General features: G+C 37.0%; 1 protein-coding gene across 1 annotated transcript; it reads left to right on the top strand.

The window, feature by feature from the left end:
* Positions 1–1,685: 1,685 nt before the first annotated feature.
* On the top strand, positions 1,686–16,196 carry LOC149019548 (dnaJ protein ERDJ3B-like). The gene is made up of 10 exons (XM_089153539.1): positions 1,686–1,974; positions 2,097–2,245; positions 2,348–2,474; positions 3,615–3,729; positions 12,195–12,311; positions 12,512–12,598; positions 14,380–14,439; positions 14,552–14,629; positions 15,538–15,609; positions 15,705–16,196. Exons 1-10 carry the CDS (start codon positions 1,904–1,906, stop codon positions 15,861–15,863), a joined length of 1,035 nt encoding a protein of 344 aa, XP_089009665.1. The 5' UTR covers positions 1,686–1,903; the 3' UTR covers positions 15,864–16,196.
* The last annotated feature ends 1,451 nt before the right edge of the window (positions 16,197–17,647 follow it).

The raw sequence follows: 17,647 nt of genomic DNA, 5'->3' as shown, positions 1-17,647 counted from the left end.
AGGTCAAGATCCGGTTCAGTCAAATGTTTTCTTTAGGTCAAGTGGCTAGATGTTTAGTACAGGGGCCTAGGACCGAGACCCAAGTTATCGAGGTCAATAAAGGGACGTCGAACAGAGACGTACCTTCTGGGAGGGATATTCTCAGGCAAGGCATTATTAGGCAATTAGAGAAATGGTATTAATGTGCATATTTTTAAGGACCTATGATTTCCCTCTTTGCCTTTCCATGGCATTAGTAGTGCCTCTTTGAGATATAATCCAATTTGGGTGTAAGAGTTTATTGATTGTGACACTTGCTATTGGAAATTACATTTACTTCAATATTTATTTTCTCCAAATGAGGTTCAAGCTATTTTAACAATTCCTTTTATTGTCTCATGATACTCTAGACTCTTGGATATGTGACAAAACAAAGAATGGTAAGTTCACTATAAAATCTGCTTATTATCAATGTTTAGTTATGGCCGATGATTAACGTAATGTTGCTTCTTCTTCCTCCTCTTTAATGTATTGGGAAATTATTTGGCAAATTCCTACTCTTCCAAAGATTAAACAATTTTTATGGCGATCCTCATATGAGGCTATTGCAATTGGGAGCTCCCTCTTCTTGAAGAATGTTTCACTTACCCCCTCTTTATCTCATTTGTGGTCATGGTTCGGAAAATGTATGGCATGCCTTGTTTTTTTGTCATAATATAAAAGAGTGTTGGAAACTATCTCCCCTCCGTATTAATATATCTAATTTTTTAGGGACAAATTTATTTGATTTGATGGATTTTATCAAAATAAAATTCAATAGTTATGACAATTTAACCCTAGTGAATCAGATGTGGAGTGCCTTAGCTTGGTGTATATGGAATACTAGCAATGCTACACTCTTTAAAGGGATTGATGCCTCCATAATTCAGACAATGACTACTTTCTCTTATCTATGTGCAGATATACAATTTCATATTATGGAATTTCAAAGGGCTCATGAGGATCCTTATCCAATGCCTAGTCATATCATTTATGAAGAACTTGCTATTTTTCAAATTTTTGTTGATGGATCATGGGATAATATTTCACATAAAGGAGGTAGATGGTGCATCATGTGGGATTATAATGATGGTTTTGTAGCAGCTCAAAGCAGATGTGGTTTTATTGCTTCAGCAACCTTAGTTGAACTTGAAACAATTAGAGATGACATTATTCTAACATTCTCTTTAGGAGCGGTTGATTTGCATAATTCATTGGAAGTGTTTACTTGTTGTTAGTGCTCTTCGTGATCTCCACTCATCTTTAAATTTGATGTGTCTCAATTTAGTAGTAGTTATTTTGAAGTGCTGTTATTTTTTTCCTAGGGTTTATTTTAGTTATATTCCTATAATTGACAATGGTTTTGCTGATTTTCTTACTAATGGTGCTTGCAAGTTATCTCTAGACAGATTATTTGTTTACTGTGGATTCTTTTCGTTTGTATAGGTCATTTCACCTAAACTATTTCATTTAATATACTCGCAGCTTTTTTGTTTTGGCAAAAAAAAGAACAGAGACGTACACGTGTCACGATGCCAATGGAGAATAATCGTTTGATACCCATCCAGCTGGTTAGTTTTGAAAGAATACACGTCACCACGAGAAACTCATATTTAAATTATAAAAACTGTATCGTGCCGGTTTCTCGGATCGTTGTCAACCAAATTTATCAAAGCGCGACAAACGGTTACTGCTGCTACTCATTTTCCGTATCCATATGATCGGTATTGTTTTCGGGGAGAACTCCAAATCGCGCGAGAACTTTACTTTTTACATTCATTCACAAATTTATCTTTGTCGTGAGCATTAATCAGAAGATCCCTCACTGAAACCCTAGGCTTCCAGGAGAGATCTAATTTCTCCTGATAACTGTAGTTAAGCCTCAATGGCGATTCAAAGAACGAGATTGTTTCTGTTAGTTTGCATCTTATTACATGCACTTTCTGTTCTTGGAGGGTAAGAACGGATTCAACTTTGTTAGTTTTTCATGTTAATTTTGTTCTTGCTAGTGCAATTGTTTCTCTCTTCATTTCTCTATCAATTTGATGTATACTGATGAAATTATCGAAATGCCGTAGGAAATCTTATTATGATATTCTGCAAATCCAAAAGGGCGCCTCAGATGACCAGATCAAAAGAGCTTATAGGAAGCTAGCATTGAAGTATCACCCTGATAAGAACCAAGGAAATGAGCAAGCCAATAAGAAATTTGCAGAGATTAGCAATGGTATGATATGAATGGCGGATGCCGCTGCTTCATAGTCTCTTGTTTCTACTTTTGTTTGTAATGCTGCTTTAATTTGCTGCCATTTTATTGTTACACTATCAGCGTATGAGGTCCTGTCGGATAGCGAGAAAAGAAATATCTACGACAGGCATGGCGAAGAGGGTCTCAAGCAGCACGCAGCTGGTGGAGGCAGAGGTGGAGGAATGAATATGCAGGATATTTTCAGCTCGTAAGTAAACGTCCTTTGCCAGGCACTCTCTTTCATCAAATTACAGAACTTCAATCATGGGGAAAGCTACTAACTTAGCTGATATCTCGCTTTCTCTCAAATCTGGTTGATTTATTGTAACTGGCAAGGAAGTAGAGTACATTGACAAACCCTCAATCTTTTTTTTTTTTTGGGTGGGGGGATCAAAATGATACTTATATATTAAATCCTCTGGAGAAATTCTAGAAGCATTGAAAGTAGCATTTACAAGAAATGCTGCCACCAAACCCTAGACAAATTAAACTTCATAGTTCCCTTCGCTAAGACATCAGCATAAGTATTGTTCGATCTGTTGACGTGACAAAACTGAACTAACTGAAATAACAGAATTAAAGAGAGAATGTCTGCAACAAGATGTCTACTAGACCAATCTAAGGTGGATTGGCCAAATCCATTTAAGGGCCAAAATTGGGCTGTTGACAATCAAAAAACACTACCAACTGCTGCAGATTTCAAAGAGAGAGATAGATTTAAGGAGTCTCGAATAGCTTCTAGCTCCAAGGTTAGTTAATCTAGGATGATTATTATGTGCAAAAGTTCGCCCCAAAAAGGAATACTTACTCATGAACCTCTCCTCCTTCCACATGCTTTATTAATAGTCAAAGATCCAATTAGTCTAGCAATACTTCCCTAAACGGAGTTACATATAAAAAAATAAATAAATAAATAAAAAGAAGAAGAAGATACTGCACTCAGAAAATATAAACTACTCAAAAAAATTTCAGGTTGGCAAAATCTTTAAATGTCCTCAAATTGATTACAAGATCTTCAAATATCCTCAAATATTAGTACCCTAAACTAGACTTGCTTGATACCAAAGCAACAAGAAGGAAGGAAATGAAACAAATTGAAATAGAAAGAAACAAAAAGAAACAAAAGAAGAGAAGAACAATTAGCATGTGCATGATTCTTGTGCACCCATGGTAAACAAGGGTCATGCCCCTTTGCGATAATGTCCATTAGCACCAAGCTATGATGAATTTCTGTCTCTTTTTTTATTTTATTTTATTTAATTTTTAAGTTATAGAAGTGGTTCTTATCTACTTTTGGAATGTGGTTCAATCAACTCTGCCCTTTCACTAAGACTGATATGTCTTTCAGCTTCTTCGGTGGAGGCACAGCAGAAGAGGAAGAAGAGAAAATTGTCAAAGGTGATGATGTTATAGTTGAACTGGATGCAACATTGGAAGATCTGTACATGGGAGGTTCATTGAAGGTACTGCCAATATTCTTACTGACTACGAGCCCTCACTTGTGACTGTAACTGTCTTCACAAACATAGGACCTTAAGCAGGATTGAACTCAATCATGCATAAATAATTCGAAGTTTCTAAAGTCCCATGTTTTCTTTTTTGAGTCTTAGGTGCAAACAAATATACCTATCTAAAAATATTTTTCATTTATAAATGTTGTTTAACCCTACAGATGCAAAGAGGTTTTTGTTATGGTTTGCAGAGAAGAGAAATATTTAGCAGACCAGCCAAACTGGTGATTCCTGATGAGTCTTTCTGAATTTAGAGCATAAAGCATAACCACATGCATGAAATAAAAGTGATTTTTACAATTATGCCAACAAACTGACTTGAGCAATTTGCTCTCAAACTATAAAAATAAAGGAAGAAATTTGTTTGGGTCATTAAAAAACACAATGGTATGTAATAAGTGAAAGTCAACCTAGAGGGGGGGGGGAGTTGAATAGGTTGAGACCAATGGACTTTGTCTTGTTCTTACAATTAATCAATAATTAAAAATTAAAGGAAGCAAGTAAGCAAATAGAGACAAGACAAAAGGATTTATGGTGGTTTGATTCAATTGAATCTATGCCCACTTCCATGACATGTTAGAAGGATTTATCCAATAGTGTGTCCCTACTAGTATGGTGGGTAGGTGATGTATCTTGGGTTGGGCTCCCCAAAAGTTTGGCCAAAAAACCAAACCCAACAAGACGTTTAAGGCTGGCTGAATACCCCAAGGGGTATTTTGATCATTTTTCAAGGCCCCCTTTTGGGGCTGAATATAGGTCTTGATAGAATCCTAGATCTATCATCTTTATTTTTCTGTTTGAGTCAATAATTTAAGAGTTACAGTCCATTTTAGTTAGGATTGAGTTGTTAGGATAGGGTTCCTTAATTTTAAGAACCTTATCTTAAAGTAGTTCTATTTTAGTTGAGTCCATGTTTGTTTAAATTAGCAAGAGTTTAATTTAAGTAAGAGTCCATGTAAGGTGGTAGTATCCTAAACTATAAAGGAGACCCACCTTGAGTCCAATTCCCTAATAGTTAGAAACCAAGTTCAATAGTTAATTAGTTAGTCAACAGTGGGATCCTTATCACATAAGGAATCCTAAGTTGAGTCAAAGAGTCTAAAGCCTTTTAATTCTAAGTAAAGTAGATTGGCTGATTGAATTAAACAGAGGCTTGGGCCATGGGAAAGCAAACCCCTATGGTTTGGGGTAGAGAGTAAATCTCAAGTTCAGAAATTCTAGCTGTAATCTCATCTTCTTCAAAGCATTCCAGCAGCATTAATTCAAGTAATCAAGCATCTTCAAGCTTACATCGGCAGAATTCCAGGAAGGCACCCACTCACAAGTAAGTCCAAGACATCCCCAACGCCTTCAAGCATCTCCAGCCCCTTTTCCCAAACCCTGGAAGCCAACCCCCATCTCCTTCTTCTTCCCATGTTTTTAGATCCCACCCCACCCAGAACACTCCTATATACCCTCTTTAGAATCTCCCAAGCCTGCTGAACCAAGATCTAACCTCAGTTTGCCCAAACCAGCCTTCTTTCTTGAGTTTTGAAATTTTCTGCACTAAATCTTCTTCCTTGAGAAGTTCCAGAAAATTCTCGACCCTTCATACCACAGCCCCTACCTCCTCTAAACAGTCCCTAAACTACAGAACAGAGATATTACCAATTCTGAACTGCAGGATACCTCCCCACACCCCAAACCCTAACCCTAGCTGAATTCTAGTTCACCTGGGATTTGAGTTTCAGATCTGAAATAACAATCCCAGCAGCATTATTGGTCTTTGAAACCCTAGCCAAAACCTCAAGAAACCCTAGCTTACCCTAAAAACCCTAATGTAGCGCTGGTTCCTTAATTAGAAGATCCTGAAAATCTAACCCTAAATTTCGGGGTTACATTAGTAGGGACACAAACACCTTTATAAGATCTTGATCAAGGCAAGAGCACCTTTACAAGAATCCTTGATTCTGGGCATGGGACATGGGTAATTTTAAATGAGTATTTATATTAAAAGAAAATGATAAATACGTTTAGGATGTGGCACAAACCCTTTGTACAAACTACAAACATAAATTTATGCACTTCATTGGTCTCCAAACTACAACAAATCTATCTTGAGATCAATACCTCAGCCTTCTTGATAAAGGGAATGAACCTCCAAATGGATTTTGTATTTTAGGGAGACTAGATGGCCAGAGCTAAAGCACAATTATGAGGGCAATAATAGCTTTGGAATTCATGCTTCAAAGAGTCATTAAGACACCTATTTGTAGCCAAATGGTTTGGTTTAAATTGGGTCCCAGTGGATAGAAAACAGTTATATTTCTGCACTCATGATTGACCTGGGTACTCCCACAGTCGACCGGCATAAAGTAGCCATTTGAAGCTAGTTGTTGTAAGCCACTTGGCTTTGATAGTCAACCATTGCATCTACCTTGGGCCTGCTACTTGACCAGGATCCTTCCATATTGTGAGGTCTTTAGGATGGTGATGGTCGATCAGGCCATTTTGGCTCACAGTTGATCAACACACAGTTTGTGGGCTTTTTTAAGGCTGTCAAAAAATATTTTTCTAAAATCCCTTTATACCTCCTAGGAATGACCTAATAGACCTTTTACCCATGTGATTAGTTTTATAAAAATACAACTTGAAAAATGCATGCTTTGATGTGCCACTTTCCTATTCTAGACTCATTGTTTTCAAGTGTTGAAGTATACACAAGTTTTGGGCTGGTTTACTGTTCACATGAACAGTATTATGCCATTGTTCCTTGTTTCATTTTTAGATATACTACTCCACTTTCTATTTCTAGCGTAGGAATCTTGCTACACAAGTTTTGGTAATTTCTAGAAAGCATAGTTTCTATTTTTAGAACTTCACTTTTTCTACACTTTCTATTTTGGACAGATTCATGAGCCCATAAGTTGTACTTTTTATTTCCTTTTTTAGAGGCAAAATGGCTTGCTTCTCAAGTTGTAATCTAGACTATTGATATCTATAAATAAGAGGCTGCGATCTAGGAGTGTAAGTTAGAATCTCAGCTCATTGTTGCTTCTTTCTCATCTCTTTCTTCTTCTTCTCTCTGATTTCTTCTCTCTGATTTCTTCTTCTCTATTATATTTCAAGTTCAGCTACTGTTTTGATTGATTAAAACTTATTTTCTAACATCAAAGTAGGTTTAATCAACATTTGTTTCTCTCTGTGATTGCCGGTTTGTTAGAAAATAAGCTTTAATCTTCCAAAACAGTAGCTGAACTTGAAAGAGAATAGAGAAGAAGAAGAAGAAAGAGGTGAAGAAGCAGCAACAATGGCTTGTGATTTTAGCTTAGCACTCCTAGAATTGCAACCTTTTATTTATAGATATCAATAGTCTAGATTACAACTTGAGAAGCAAGTCATCTTGTCCTCTAAAAAAGGAAATAAAGAGTACAACTTATGGGCTCATGAATCTGTCCAAAATAGGAAGTGTAGAAAAAGGAAAGTTCTAAAAATAGGAACTAACATAAAATAGAAACTATGCTTTCTAGAAATTACCAAAACTTGTGTGGGAAGATTCCTACGCTAGAAATAGAAAGTGGAGTAGTATATCTAAAAAGGAAACAAGGAACAATGGCAGAATACTGTTCTCGTTACTGTTCATATGAACATTAAAACAACAAAAAACTTGTGTATACTTCAACACTCCCCCTCAAGCTGGAGTATACACAAAGTAAACTTCAACTTGCACAATAAGAATAAACTTGAAAGGTAGCACCAATCTTGAATGTGTAGCAATAGCAGATGTCGACAAACACTGAGAGAACTGCTCCCAGGAGATAATCAACACCAACTTAAAAAAAACTTTAAATCTTCGTGTCGAGTGAACCATCCAATAGAAAGAACAATCGGTGATATTGAAGATGTTCAAAGTCCATAAGTACAACAGCATCAAAAGGCGCTCTCCAAATAATGCCAGTAGTAGGGAGGAATCGCCACACTAAATCTTCAAAATTGTGGCTCCAATGTCCATATAAATGCTTCGTAAGAAGGCAAATATGGGTAGGTAAAAGGCAATATTGGTTACTGTGGATCAAATATATAGGCAAATGACAGTGTAGGTTACTATGGACCAAGTAGGTAAGGTAGTATGTGTTAACTATGGACCAAGTTGGTAGCTAAAAGATAGTATGAGTTACTGCAGACCAAGTAGGTAAAGTAAAAGACAATATAGGTTACTGCGGACCAAGAAGGTAAGGTAGTATGGGTTACTACAGACCAAGTAGTTAGGTAAAGGACAATATATGTAAAGGTAGGTAATGATATTGTTGTAGAATGCCATAAGTTGAGGACAAAGATCTTCACAAATAATATCCATCAGCACCTCTTGAGTAGATATAGAATAAGGTTCCATTCTCCCCCTCATGTGTAGCATTACACGTGGACAATTAATGACAACCAATAACCAATATCCAGTTTAAAAAGATCCCAAGCAACAATTTCCAATGTAATCCTTCATGGTGTAAATAATCTCCAAGTAAATAAGATCCCAAGAAATATAGTTTCCAAGTTCTCCTCATTGTAGGGAATGTTGTAATATGGTAAATATATAGTATCAATGGTAAATATAGTTCAATGGCAAGAAGTTATGGTATAGATGGGATTTAATAAAAAGCAAAATATGGACGAGGAGGGAGAGGCCCAGGTTCAGCTATGGATAATCAAGAACAATAAAAAAGCAAAATATGTGTAGTACTAGTACCAAAGGTGGGTAGAATTTTTTTTTGATAGAAACAACAGTAGTCATTGGAGTAGAACCTAGTAGATACTAAATTCAGGTTTGAGATGTTGAGAAAATCTTAGAAGAAACAGAGTAGGTACAAGTCTTTATGGAAAAAAAACTTGCAGAAAATTAATTCCACCCATGAAACAGGGAATGGAGATTTGAACATGCAACATATCAGTGATGAGTTTCTTATTCAGTCATACTAACCAAATTTGGTAGGATGAATAGAATCGTGAGAAAAAACAAAAGAGACAGAATCAAAAGACTAGGAAAATAAAGGGCTCATGGTAGTAGAATGAGCAAATAATAGAGGTTCCAGATTAGACACACAACAACTTCAATGAGACCCATAATAAGAGGAAAAGTTAATACCTAGAGGGGAAAATGAAACTCCAAAAGGGCAGGTCAGAATATTACCAGATCGGAAACTTTGAAGCCAAGTATAGGTCTCAAACAGGCTCAAAAAACAAAGATCTAGAATCAACAGGGTAAGGGGATCAAGCTACCATGATTCCTTCAGACAGGGATCGAGTCTTTCTTTTAGGTAATTATGCTCAGTCTTAATAGCATCAGAATTCAGAAGTGTAGTGGTAGCTGTGGTACACAAAAGACACTTCCAACAATTCTGGAAAATATATCCAGAAACAACTGTAGGCATGATCATAATATGGGGTAATAAAAATTTCGATCCTTCATGCCTTGGCAAGAAGAAGATTTAGTACATAGCTTGAGCAGCTAGTAGGCTTGTAGAACAACAGTGTTTAGGCAACAACAGCTTACTGCAAGTAGAGTTGAATCTCCATGAAGACAACTCTCAGAATAGCATAAAAAAATTGAATCTCTCTAATTGAAAACAACACTCAAACCGGAAATAGATAATTGCTCTGATACCATGTTAGAAAATAAGCTTTAATCTTCCAAAACAGTAGCTGAACTGAAAGAGAATAGAGAAGAAGAAGAAGAAGAAAGAGATGAAGAAGCAGCAACAATGGCCTGCGATTCTAGCTTAGCACTCTTAGAATTGCAGCCTCTTATTTATAGATATCAATAGTCTAGATTACAACTTGATAAGCAAGCTATCTTGTCCTCTAAAAAGGGAGAGAAAGAGTACAACTTATGGGCTCATGAATCTGTCCAAAATAGGAAGTGTAGAAAAAGTGAAGTTCTAAAAGTAGAAACTATGCTTTCTAGAAATTACCAAAACTTGTGTAGCAAGATTCCTACGCTAGAAATAGGAAGTGGAGTAGTATATTTAAAAAGGAAACAAGGAATAGTGGCATATTACTGTTCACGTTAGTGTTCATGTGAACAGTAAAACAGCCCAAAACTTGCGTATACTTCAACATCAAGCTTGTCTTTTCTTCATTCTTGAGTCTTTGGTGTGTACTTGCATGTCGGTAAGTCCATTCTCCCATGTATTAAGATCCTAATCCTGGTCTTTATGTGCCACTTTGATTGCTTCTGTGCTATGCACGCTCTCTGCTTGAGTGTGTACTTTTGCATGCTATTTGAGCTAACTTATTCACAAGAGTGAATTCTTAGATCTTTATTCTCTATCTTTGTGTTCATCAAAAATTTATGAGGGTAGTTGTATCATTTCCCCAACAATAAGTAATTACCTTTTTTCTTGGTTGAATAAACAACCTAAAAGGGAGGAAGCAAGGAAGAAAGGTTTTTTATTTTTTGGGTTGGGGGGGGGGGGGGGGGAAGAAAGCAAGCTTGGGGGAGCTTAGCTAGTCAATAAAAAAGAGTTAAGTCCCCTAGTAATAACCATATGTCTGTTCCTTGGGGAGGCTACAAGAGATTTATGGGGTAAGATGAGTAGCCTAAAGCTAACATCTTTAAAGATGGCTTCTCAATTCTGATTCTAGGAGCAGAATTGGTGGTCCATCTTTGAAGGTTGGCCTTTAACCAGACATGACTGACTGCAACACCAACGGCTAGGTTCTGGATGGTGTCACTGATGTGTGGCCTTCCAAATCTAGAAAACACCTAACATTTGAGCAAAGGGGAGGGGTCTACGCCTATGGTGCCTAATGGTGGAAAGGGCTAGGATCTAGATGGATTGTAAGGGTATGCAAAACAAAGGTGGTGACGACCTCTTTCGTAAGGGAGCACATGATACACTTAAGGGAGGTTTGGATGTGGCGGCTGATGAGAAAGGCTCGGGTTGGAGGTAAGAAGTAACGGTTCTGTAGGTGGTGAAGGATTGTGTTGGGATGTGGCCTTTAAACCAAACAAGAGGAGGGCAATGGACAAGAAGAGTCGAACGAAAAAAGTTCAGGTAGACAAAGAGGTTAAAATGCCGGATCTAGAGGGATCTAGCATAGCAGCAAGAGAATGAGGAGGCAGGGAAGGAGGAACCCATTGTCCTTCAGAGATGAAGGAGACCAGTGGGGTATGATTGGGAATGCCCAAGGTATACACCACAGGAGGCCCAGATTGGTTATAGAGGATGCCAAGGGGGTGCCAAGGATCTAGCCAAAATGAGGTTGCAGCTCCATCGACAATGACAGAGGAGGTTGCAGACAGGGCAAGAGGCTAATAAGCTTGCACAAGCGGCCAGACCCAGGAAGGGTTGGAGAAGAGGGTGGCAGTCCACAAGGAGTGAGATTTGAGAAAGTAGGAGCAAACCCAGTTGACCTAGATGGAGTTGTGTTTGGAAGGGATCTTCCATATAAGCTTGAAGAGTTTTAAATGTTACAGTCATGGATTCCGCAGATTCCTAAGCCACATCCAGATTGGGGCTTGCATATGGTAGCCCAGCTGATAGGGTGGAGGAATTTGGGGAGTCATGGCCTTTCCAAAGAAAGTTATTGAAGAGGGATTCTATGTTCCCCTTCTGTCTATTTGTTCATGGAAGTGTTTGCCTGTCGAACTTCCACAAAATCTGGAAAATTGGGTGAAGTTTGATTGCAATCCTAGAACCTAGTAGGAGTCTTTTCATTACTAATGGTCGTATTTGTTACAGCGTCTAGGTGACCCAAGTTATTAGAAGGGTCCAAAAGTAAGGCAATACTACCAAGGGACCTGGATGCCTATGTGGTGACTTGACAACCCTCACATAATATCTCTCTAGCCCTTCCCCTGAGGAATTTGATATGTCATGCATGGCATGTTCTCAATTAAGATTATATGTACTGATTTTTTCAATCATTTATTGGGTCTAATGTTTTTTTCATAAACCCTGAAGTCCAGTGTTTTAGTAATTGAGATACATATGTTGGAAACAGAGCTAAACACACAAATGAAGTGTTAGGACTCATAAAGCTAGCTCCTTTTAGGCACCAGATTACCTGTTGCAGTCCAGGTTTGCATGTTGTTACTGATTAATTGGATTATTTTCTGTCGTGAACATACTGGCAAGTAGTTAAGCTTTACATCTTTTTCAAATTTGTTACATGCTGTACTAGCATCAAATTACCTGTTGCAGCCAGTTTTTGCATATTGTTACTGATTTTTCAGTTTCTTTTATCATCAATATCCTGGCAAGTAGATAGGGTTATGCTCTATTTTTTTTGACAAGATGTACTAATGCGTGATGGTATTCATCCACAACTGGACTGCTTCTTATTGCTTTAGAAGTCTTACATGGTTCTGTTGCTTTCCTATTACTGCTGGTCATGCCATGAGCTGGAAAGTTCTTCACTAATTATGTTTATGAGGTTATTAGGTTTGGAGGGAGAAAAATGTTTTAAAGTCAGCCCCTGGTAAGAGGCGATGTAACTGCAGAAATGAGGTCTATCACAGGCAAATTGGCCCGGGAATGTTCCAGCAAATGACAGAGCAGGTAAGCTACTTTTCAAAGACCTATCAAAGAAATGCTTATGCAAGGTTGCTTCTGTAAGTTGTGTTTGTAGATTGTGCTTCATCATTGCAGGCTTCTAGAATTTTTGGTCTCCTGTTTATACCTTCATATCCTACTTACCAATCGCCCAAAACTAGACTTCTAATGTGGTATGGTAATGTTAATTGCTCTACTCTTTTCAGGTCTGCGAGGAATGCCCAAATGTTAAATTTGAAAGAGAGGGGTTCTTCATCACCGTTGATATTGAAAAGGGGATGCAAGATGGTCAAGTAAGCTTTATTTCAAGCAGATGCTTTTATATGAAAGTTGCTTTCATCTTCATGATGACTAACAGTATATTATTTCTTGATCTTGTTGTTAAGATAATTGATTACTTTTGATTTGTCACTCTCTCCTCCCATTCTTTCCCGTGTATATGTATATTTAGTCACCCAAATCTTGTCCAAAATTGCATTTTGATTATGCCATGTGGCATGATGCTTTTGAGTTGAAATTTAACATGATTCTAGGGTGAAATGGACAGCATGTAAACAAAATTTGATTATCAATTAAGCATCCATAACGCATGCAAGGGCATCCTCTGAAATGTCTTTCTCTAGGTGCTCACTTAAAGGAGCCACCCCTTGAATGTTAGGACCCATCTTACAATCTAGAAACCATATTACAGAAATACCTTTTCTTTTCCTTTGTAAAAAAAAGGACCAGCTTTTACCTAAGAAAGAACTAGGTCCCACTCCCAACACAGGTAATGTGTGAATCAAAATTTTAAAATATAAAGGCTGGGCGGGGATTCCTTTTTTGGTAAAGAGGAGGCTCTAATTTTTGCCGCAGACTTGTTGCTACTTGATGACGACAAAAGCTAGCCAAGATCTGAAATTACCCAGCTCAGTCTTGTATTTAATGAATTGTATTTGTACTAACCCTAGTCCAGCTTTTCTCTTGCTTGTCTTTCGTCTTCATCGTGTGGTGACTAATTTTTGCTCTACATTTTTTGTCTTGTCATTGTTTCCTTGCTGGAGGTCTCTTTTATTTTAATTGTTATAACTCTTTTTTCATCCTGAAGGATCTTCTATCCTTGTGCTGGCTCCTTGGCCAACTACTTGGATTGGTGTGGCTGTATTAATCTGTTTTATTGAACTCGAAAGAAGAAGAAGAAAGATTTAGGATAAAGACGGGTAGATGATAAAAATCCTTCTTCAAGTTTTAGAGCTTCTCCTTAGTTAAAGTGTTAAACAAGAAAAGCTCCTATTGTGTAAACTCAAATTTGATATTATTTTACATTCTTTTTCAAAAAATAGGTGAAGCAATGGCTTCATTCATCTCAAATTAAAATATGGTCAAGTATTTGATGTTACCAGATTTCGAGTTTCAACATATTCTTCAATCAGTGAAGTAACATCCAAATGATCAGATGGTGGGCAGTTGAACCATTGGTGGGGTGGTTTAAATAATGATACTAACGAAATAGATGCAAGTCTTGTGTCAAAAGTTTTCCTCCCTTTTCTTAGATTAATTCTGAATTATCTAAGGCTTTAAGGCTTCATGCCTCTATCTAAAATCATTTATTTAATAGATGTTGATGAGTTGTAGCCACCTGCTTGTGTAATAGTTTCTTCTCTTATTTCTGTGCAGTTGTTTTTGAATTGTCTCTGATTTCTTCTTGCCATGTACGTGTGATGTATGGTGTCCTGCATTCTTTTGCATATTTGTTTTGATCATTCCAGTTAGAAGTTAGTTCAGTTTTTCAGTCGACTAACGTACTCTCTGATCAGTTTTTCCATATTAGGTATTTCTGCTTCAAGTTTCAAATCCTGTGCCTCTTTTTGGTATATTAGGCTTGATCTTACCAATTAGAAGTTAGAACATGTCTGTTTTGCTTGTATGCCCTCGGAAGAGTTAAGAGTTGCTGGTTTTCGGTTGGTGTACTTTCGCATTTATCTCTCATAACTTGAAGCCTACATCTGATCAGTTGTTGATAATAGTCCATCCAACATGTCTTTATGTTTATTTGCTTGGTGCGTAAAAATTACATGATCTCTGCTTTTTACAGGAGTTGGTGTTTTATGAGGATGGTGAGCCAAAAATTGATGGAGAAACTGGAGATCTCAAGGTTTTCTTTTCTTCTTCTTTTTAATAACTCTTGTTATTGTTTTGATCAATTTACTGCCTACAACGAGTTCAAATTGTGGATTCTGGATAACAATCATCTTGCTCCTAAACAGTTCCGCATTCGTACTGCACCACATGAGCGCTTCAGAAGAAAAGTGAATGATCTGCACACAACTGTAACCATAACACTGGTGATTATCCTTCCTTTTTATTTTCTTGTTCTTCTTTATTTTCATATAGGCGTTTGTCCTAATTTTTCCCCCTATTTGGTTCCCTTTGTGCATAACCAAAGTTGAAGTGGAACCTTGATCTAAAATGTAACCTACCATTCCCTTATTTCAGCATCTCAGTTTCTTAACTGATGTAGGTTCATATGATTATTTAAATGAATAAATGGGAAACCTGCCAGTTAGCTAACCAGGAAAAGTATCCAAACTCCTCAGTTCCTTTTCCAAAGGAAAAGGAAAGAGTAATTATACTTTTAACACACTAAACCCTTTTTCAAGGTGGGATTTCATCCCAAGACCTTGCTACAATCAGCCGAGGCCCTTACTAGGTCTAGCCCCCTTCAAATACTTGTTTATTTTGTCCATGGGAGTTATTCTAAGCTCGCTTTGCAAACTGTCATGCCCTCCATCTGGAATAATTGCTTAGCGGCCAGGGACCACTCCAGCCTGAGTAATAAAGCATTGTGCGAGTTACGGTCTGGCCAGGTTGACCACTGTAGCCTGAGTTAAAGCATTGATGCAGAGTGACGATCTGTTAGGTTGACCACTGTAGCTGTGATTTAAAGCATTGACGCAGGGTGACTTCTGTTCCCTAAATAATTCAAGTTGTTTGATTAATGTAATACCAACACAAAGTGTTGGAATTTGACTCAGGTCCAGCTGCTTTTATTACAGATCAGTTGGAATAAGATGGTTTGCCTGATCTGATTTTTAAATCTTTGGTATTACTGGAGATCGTCTCTATGTATTTACATTCTTCCCTCCCCCCCATTCCCCCATTCCCCACAAAAAACCCAACTGTTCTTTTTGGAGTCTGCTTAAAAATATTTCAATTTTCCCCTTGGCTGATTGATGGCCGTGGTTTGCTCCAGGTCCAAGCACTCGTTGGTTTTGAAAAGACTGTCAAACACCTGGATGAGCATCTTGTGGACATCAGTTCGAAGGTGAGCAGATGAACTAGTGCTTTATCGAACTTTAGTTGCGGTCTGTCATTTAAGCACTCAATAATCATGAGATTGACTTGAGGATTATACTCCAGGGAATTACAAAGCCAAAAGAAGTGAGAAAATTCAAAGGTGAAGGGATGCCATTGCATTTTAGTATGAAAAAAGGAGATTTGTATGTTACATTTGAAGTTCTGTTCCCTACTTCGCTAACTGAAGATCAGAAGACGAAGATCAAGGAAATTCTCAGTTAATCTCATGGTCCAGTTCTTGTTTCCCTTCGGAATCCCAAGGTATCTTGCATTTTACAATTGTGAGGTCAATCAGAAGCAGAAGGCAGCCGAAGGATGTAAACCAATGCTTAAGTCTTAGACAATGCCCTACTCCAATGAGGCCAATTTTGCTCTGATTTTTACCCTATAGTCCCCCTGTCCCAACCAATTTAAGGTTCTAAGTTCTAACAGAAAATAGCATTGAAGATATTGAACTAACCATGCTGTGCCATTGCTTTTATACTTCCATATTAAACAAAGTCAGGTTCAGTTGTCAGAAAGTACAGTGTAGAAGGTGGCAGTGAGGCTGTCCTCCAAATGTGAAAAATCTGAAATCTACCAAAGCTGAATTCAACACTTCCGGGATCTTTTTAACGTTGGTTTTAGGAATTTTTGTTTATTTTTCCAGATGGGTTACTCTTTGAATTGCCTATCGAGGTCTGGAACAAATGAAAGTGACAACCATTATTATGGAATTGGGTTAACAGAGTAATTATGAGAAGAGCTGGTTGTGTCAAATTTACATAAAAACCTAAAGTTTCTTGTCATAAGTTTTCCATTTGGTTGTTGGATCAATATATAGGCAATTTTGTTCCTTAAAAAAAAGTAGAGACAATTATAGGTTCCACGCTTTAGTGGGGCTTAAACTTGTGTTGAACTTGAATGTTGTGTATTAAATACATAGCACCTGCCGCCTACGGTCGAGATTTCGATCTCGACCGTTCATTTTGTAAGTGGGTTAAAAGTGAAATGGAAAGTTGAGATTTGAGATTTCAAATTGACTGTAGGTAGTATAGAGCTGCGCATTTAATGCGCAACACTGAAGTGAAGCTGTTTAAAGTCTGGGTTGCATGTTTTAGTGTTCTAAATTACAGATTGCACACTCTCAAAATTACAAGTTGTATACTCTTAACATTTTATCTAAGATTCTATTACCTTTATTATAGGCAGATGTCTATATTACCTTCATTATATATGTCACCATTAATGTCATTCAAAAGTCAATGACTATTTTTAGTAAACGACTGAAAGATCTTAAAGTGAAAAAGATTCATTGTGTAATCTAATAAGTATTAAACATTACTTTATAACCTCGAGGGTTCGCCTAAACTATTGTATCTAATATATTTCTGCTTTTATGTTTTGATATAAAAAATAAAAATAAAAAATAAAAAACCTTGAGGGTTGTTTAAATGGTAAAACTTAAAAGCATATAAATCTTCTCAAGGTCAAGGGTAAAGTCTTACTTATATTTAAATTATATATGTCATAACTACTCCCTGAGAAGTAATCAAGGTGCACATAATCTAGCTTTGACGAATCTTAGTTTTCTAAAGAAAAAAGAACCATTATCATATCTTAGGGTAGATATTGACGAAATTGATATTTTGTGGACTAATAAACCTCAAAACAAGACTGAAATGATGATTGAAATTTATTGAGAAAAAAATTTTAGTTCCACCCTTTGGGTTCTCCTTTAATATTAATGCCATCTATGAAGTTATTCAAACCCCTATAATAAACACCAATAGTTTCAATTCGTTTTACCAATCTATTTCTAATATTACCCCCACATCCTATATTTAAAAACACTATTTATGATGCATATCATGCAAAATTTAAAAGGATTTATTATAAGGAGAGGAACTAATCACATACGGTAGAGGGAGACAAAAAAAAAAAAAAAAGAAAAAGTCAACCATGCATTTTTCGTTCAAGAATTTTTTTTTTTTTTGTCATTTTTAAAATATTTAAGTTGCGTATCT

The sequence above is a fragment of the Hakea prostrata genome, chromosome 4 (genome assembly GCF_041222555.1).
Source record: "Hakea prostrata isolate BN-2017 chromosome 4, UWA_Hpros_2, whole genome shotgun sequence".
Lineage (NCBI taxonomy): Eukaryota > Viridiplantae > Streptophyta > Magnoliopsida > Proteales > Proteaceae > Hakea > Hakea prostrata.
The sequence above is the reverse complement of the archived record's forward strand: the minus strand, read 5'-3'. Positions and strand labels throughout refer to the sequence as shown.

Coding starts and splice junctions, on each gene's coding strand:
- LOC149019548 (XM_089153539.1), top strand. CDS start 1,904: ATGGCGATTCAAAGAACGAGATTGTTTCTGTTAGTTTGCATCTTATTA. Junction 2,246..2,347: donor ATTTGCAGAGATTAGCAATG/GTATGATATGAA, acceptor TTACACTATCAG/CGTATGAGGTCCTGTCGGAT. Junction 12,599..14,379: donor AGGGGATGCAAGATGGTCAA/GTAAGCTTTATT, acceptor TGCTTTTTACAG/GAGTTGGTGTTTTATGAGGA.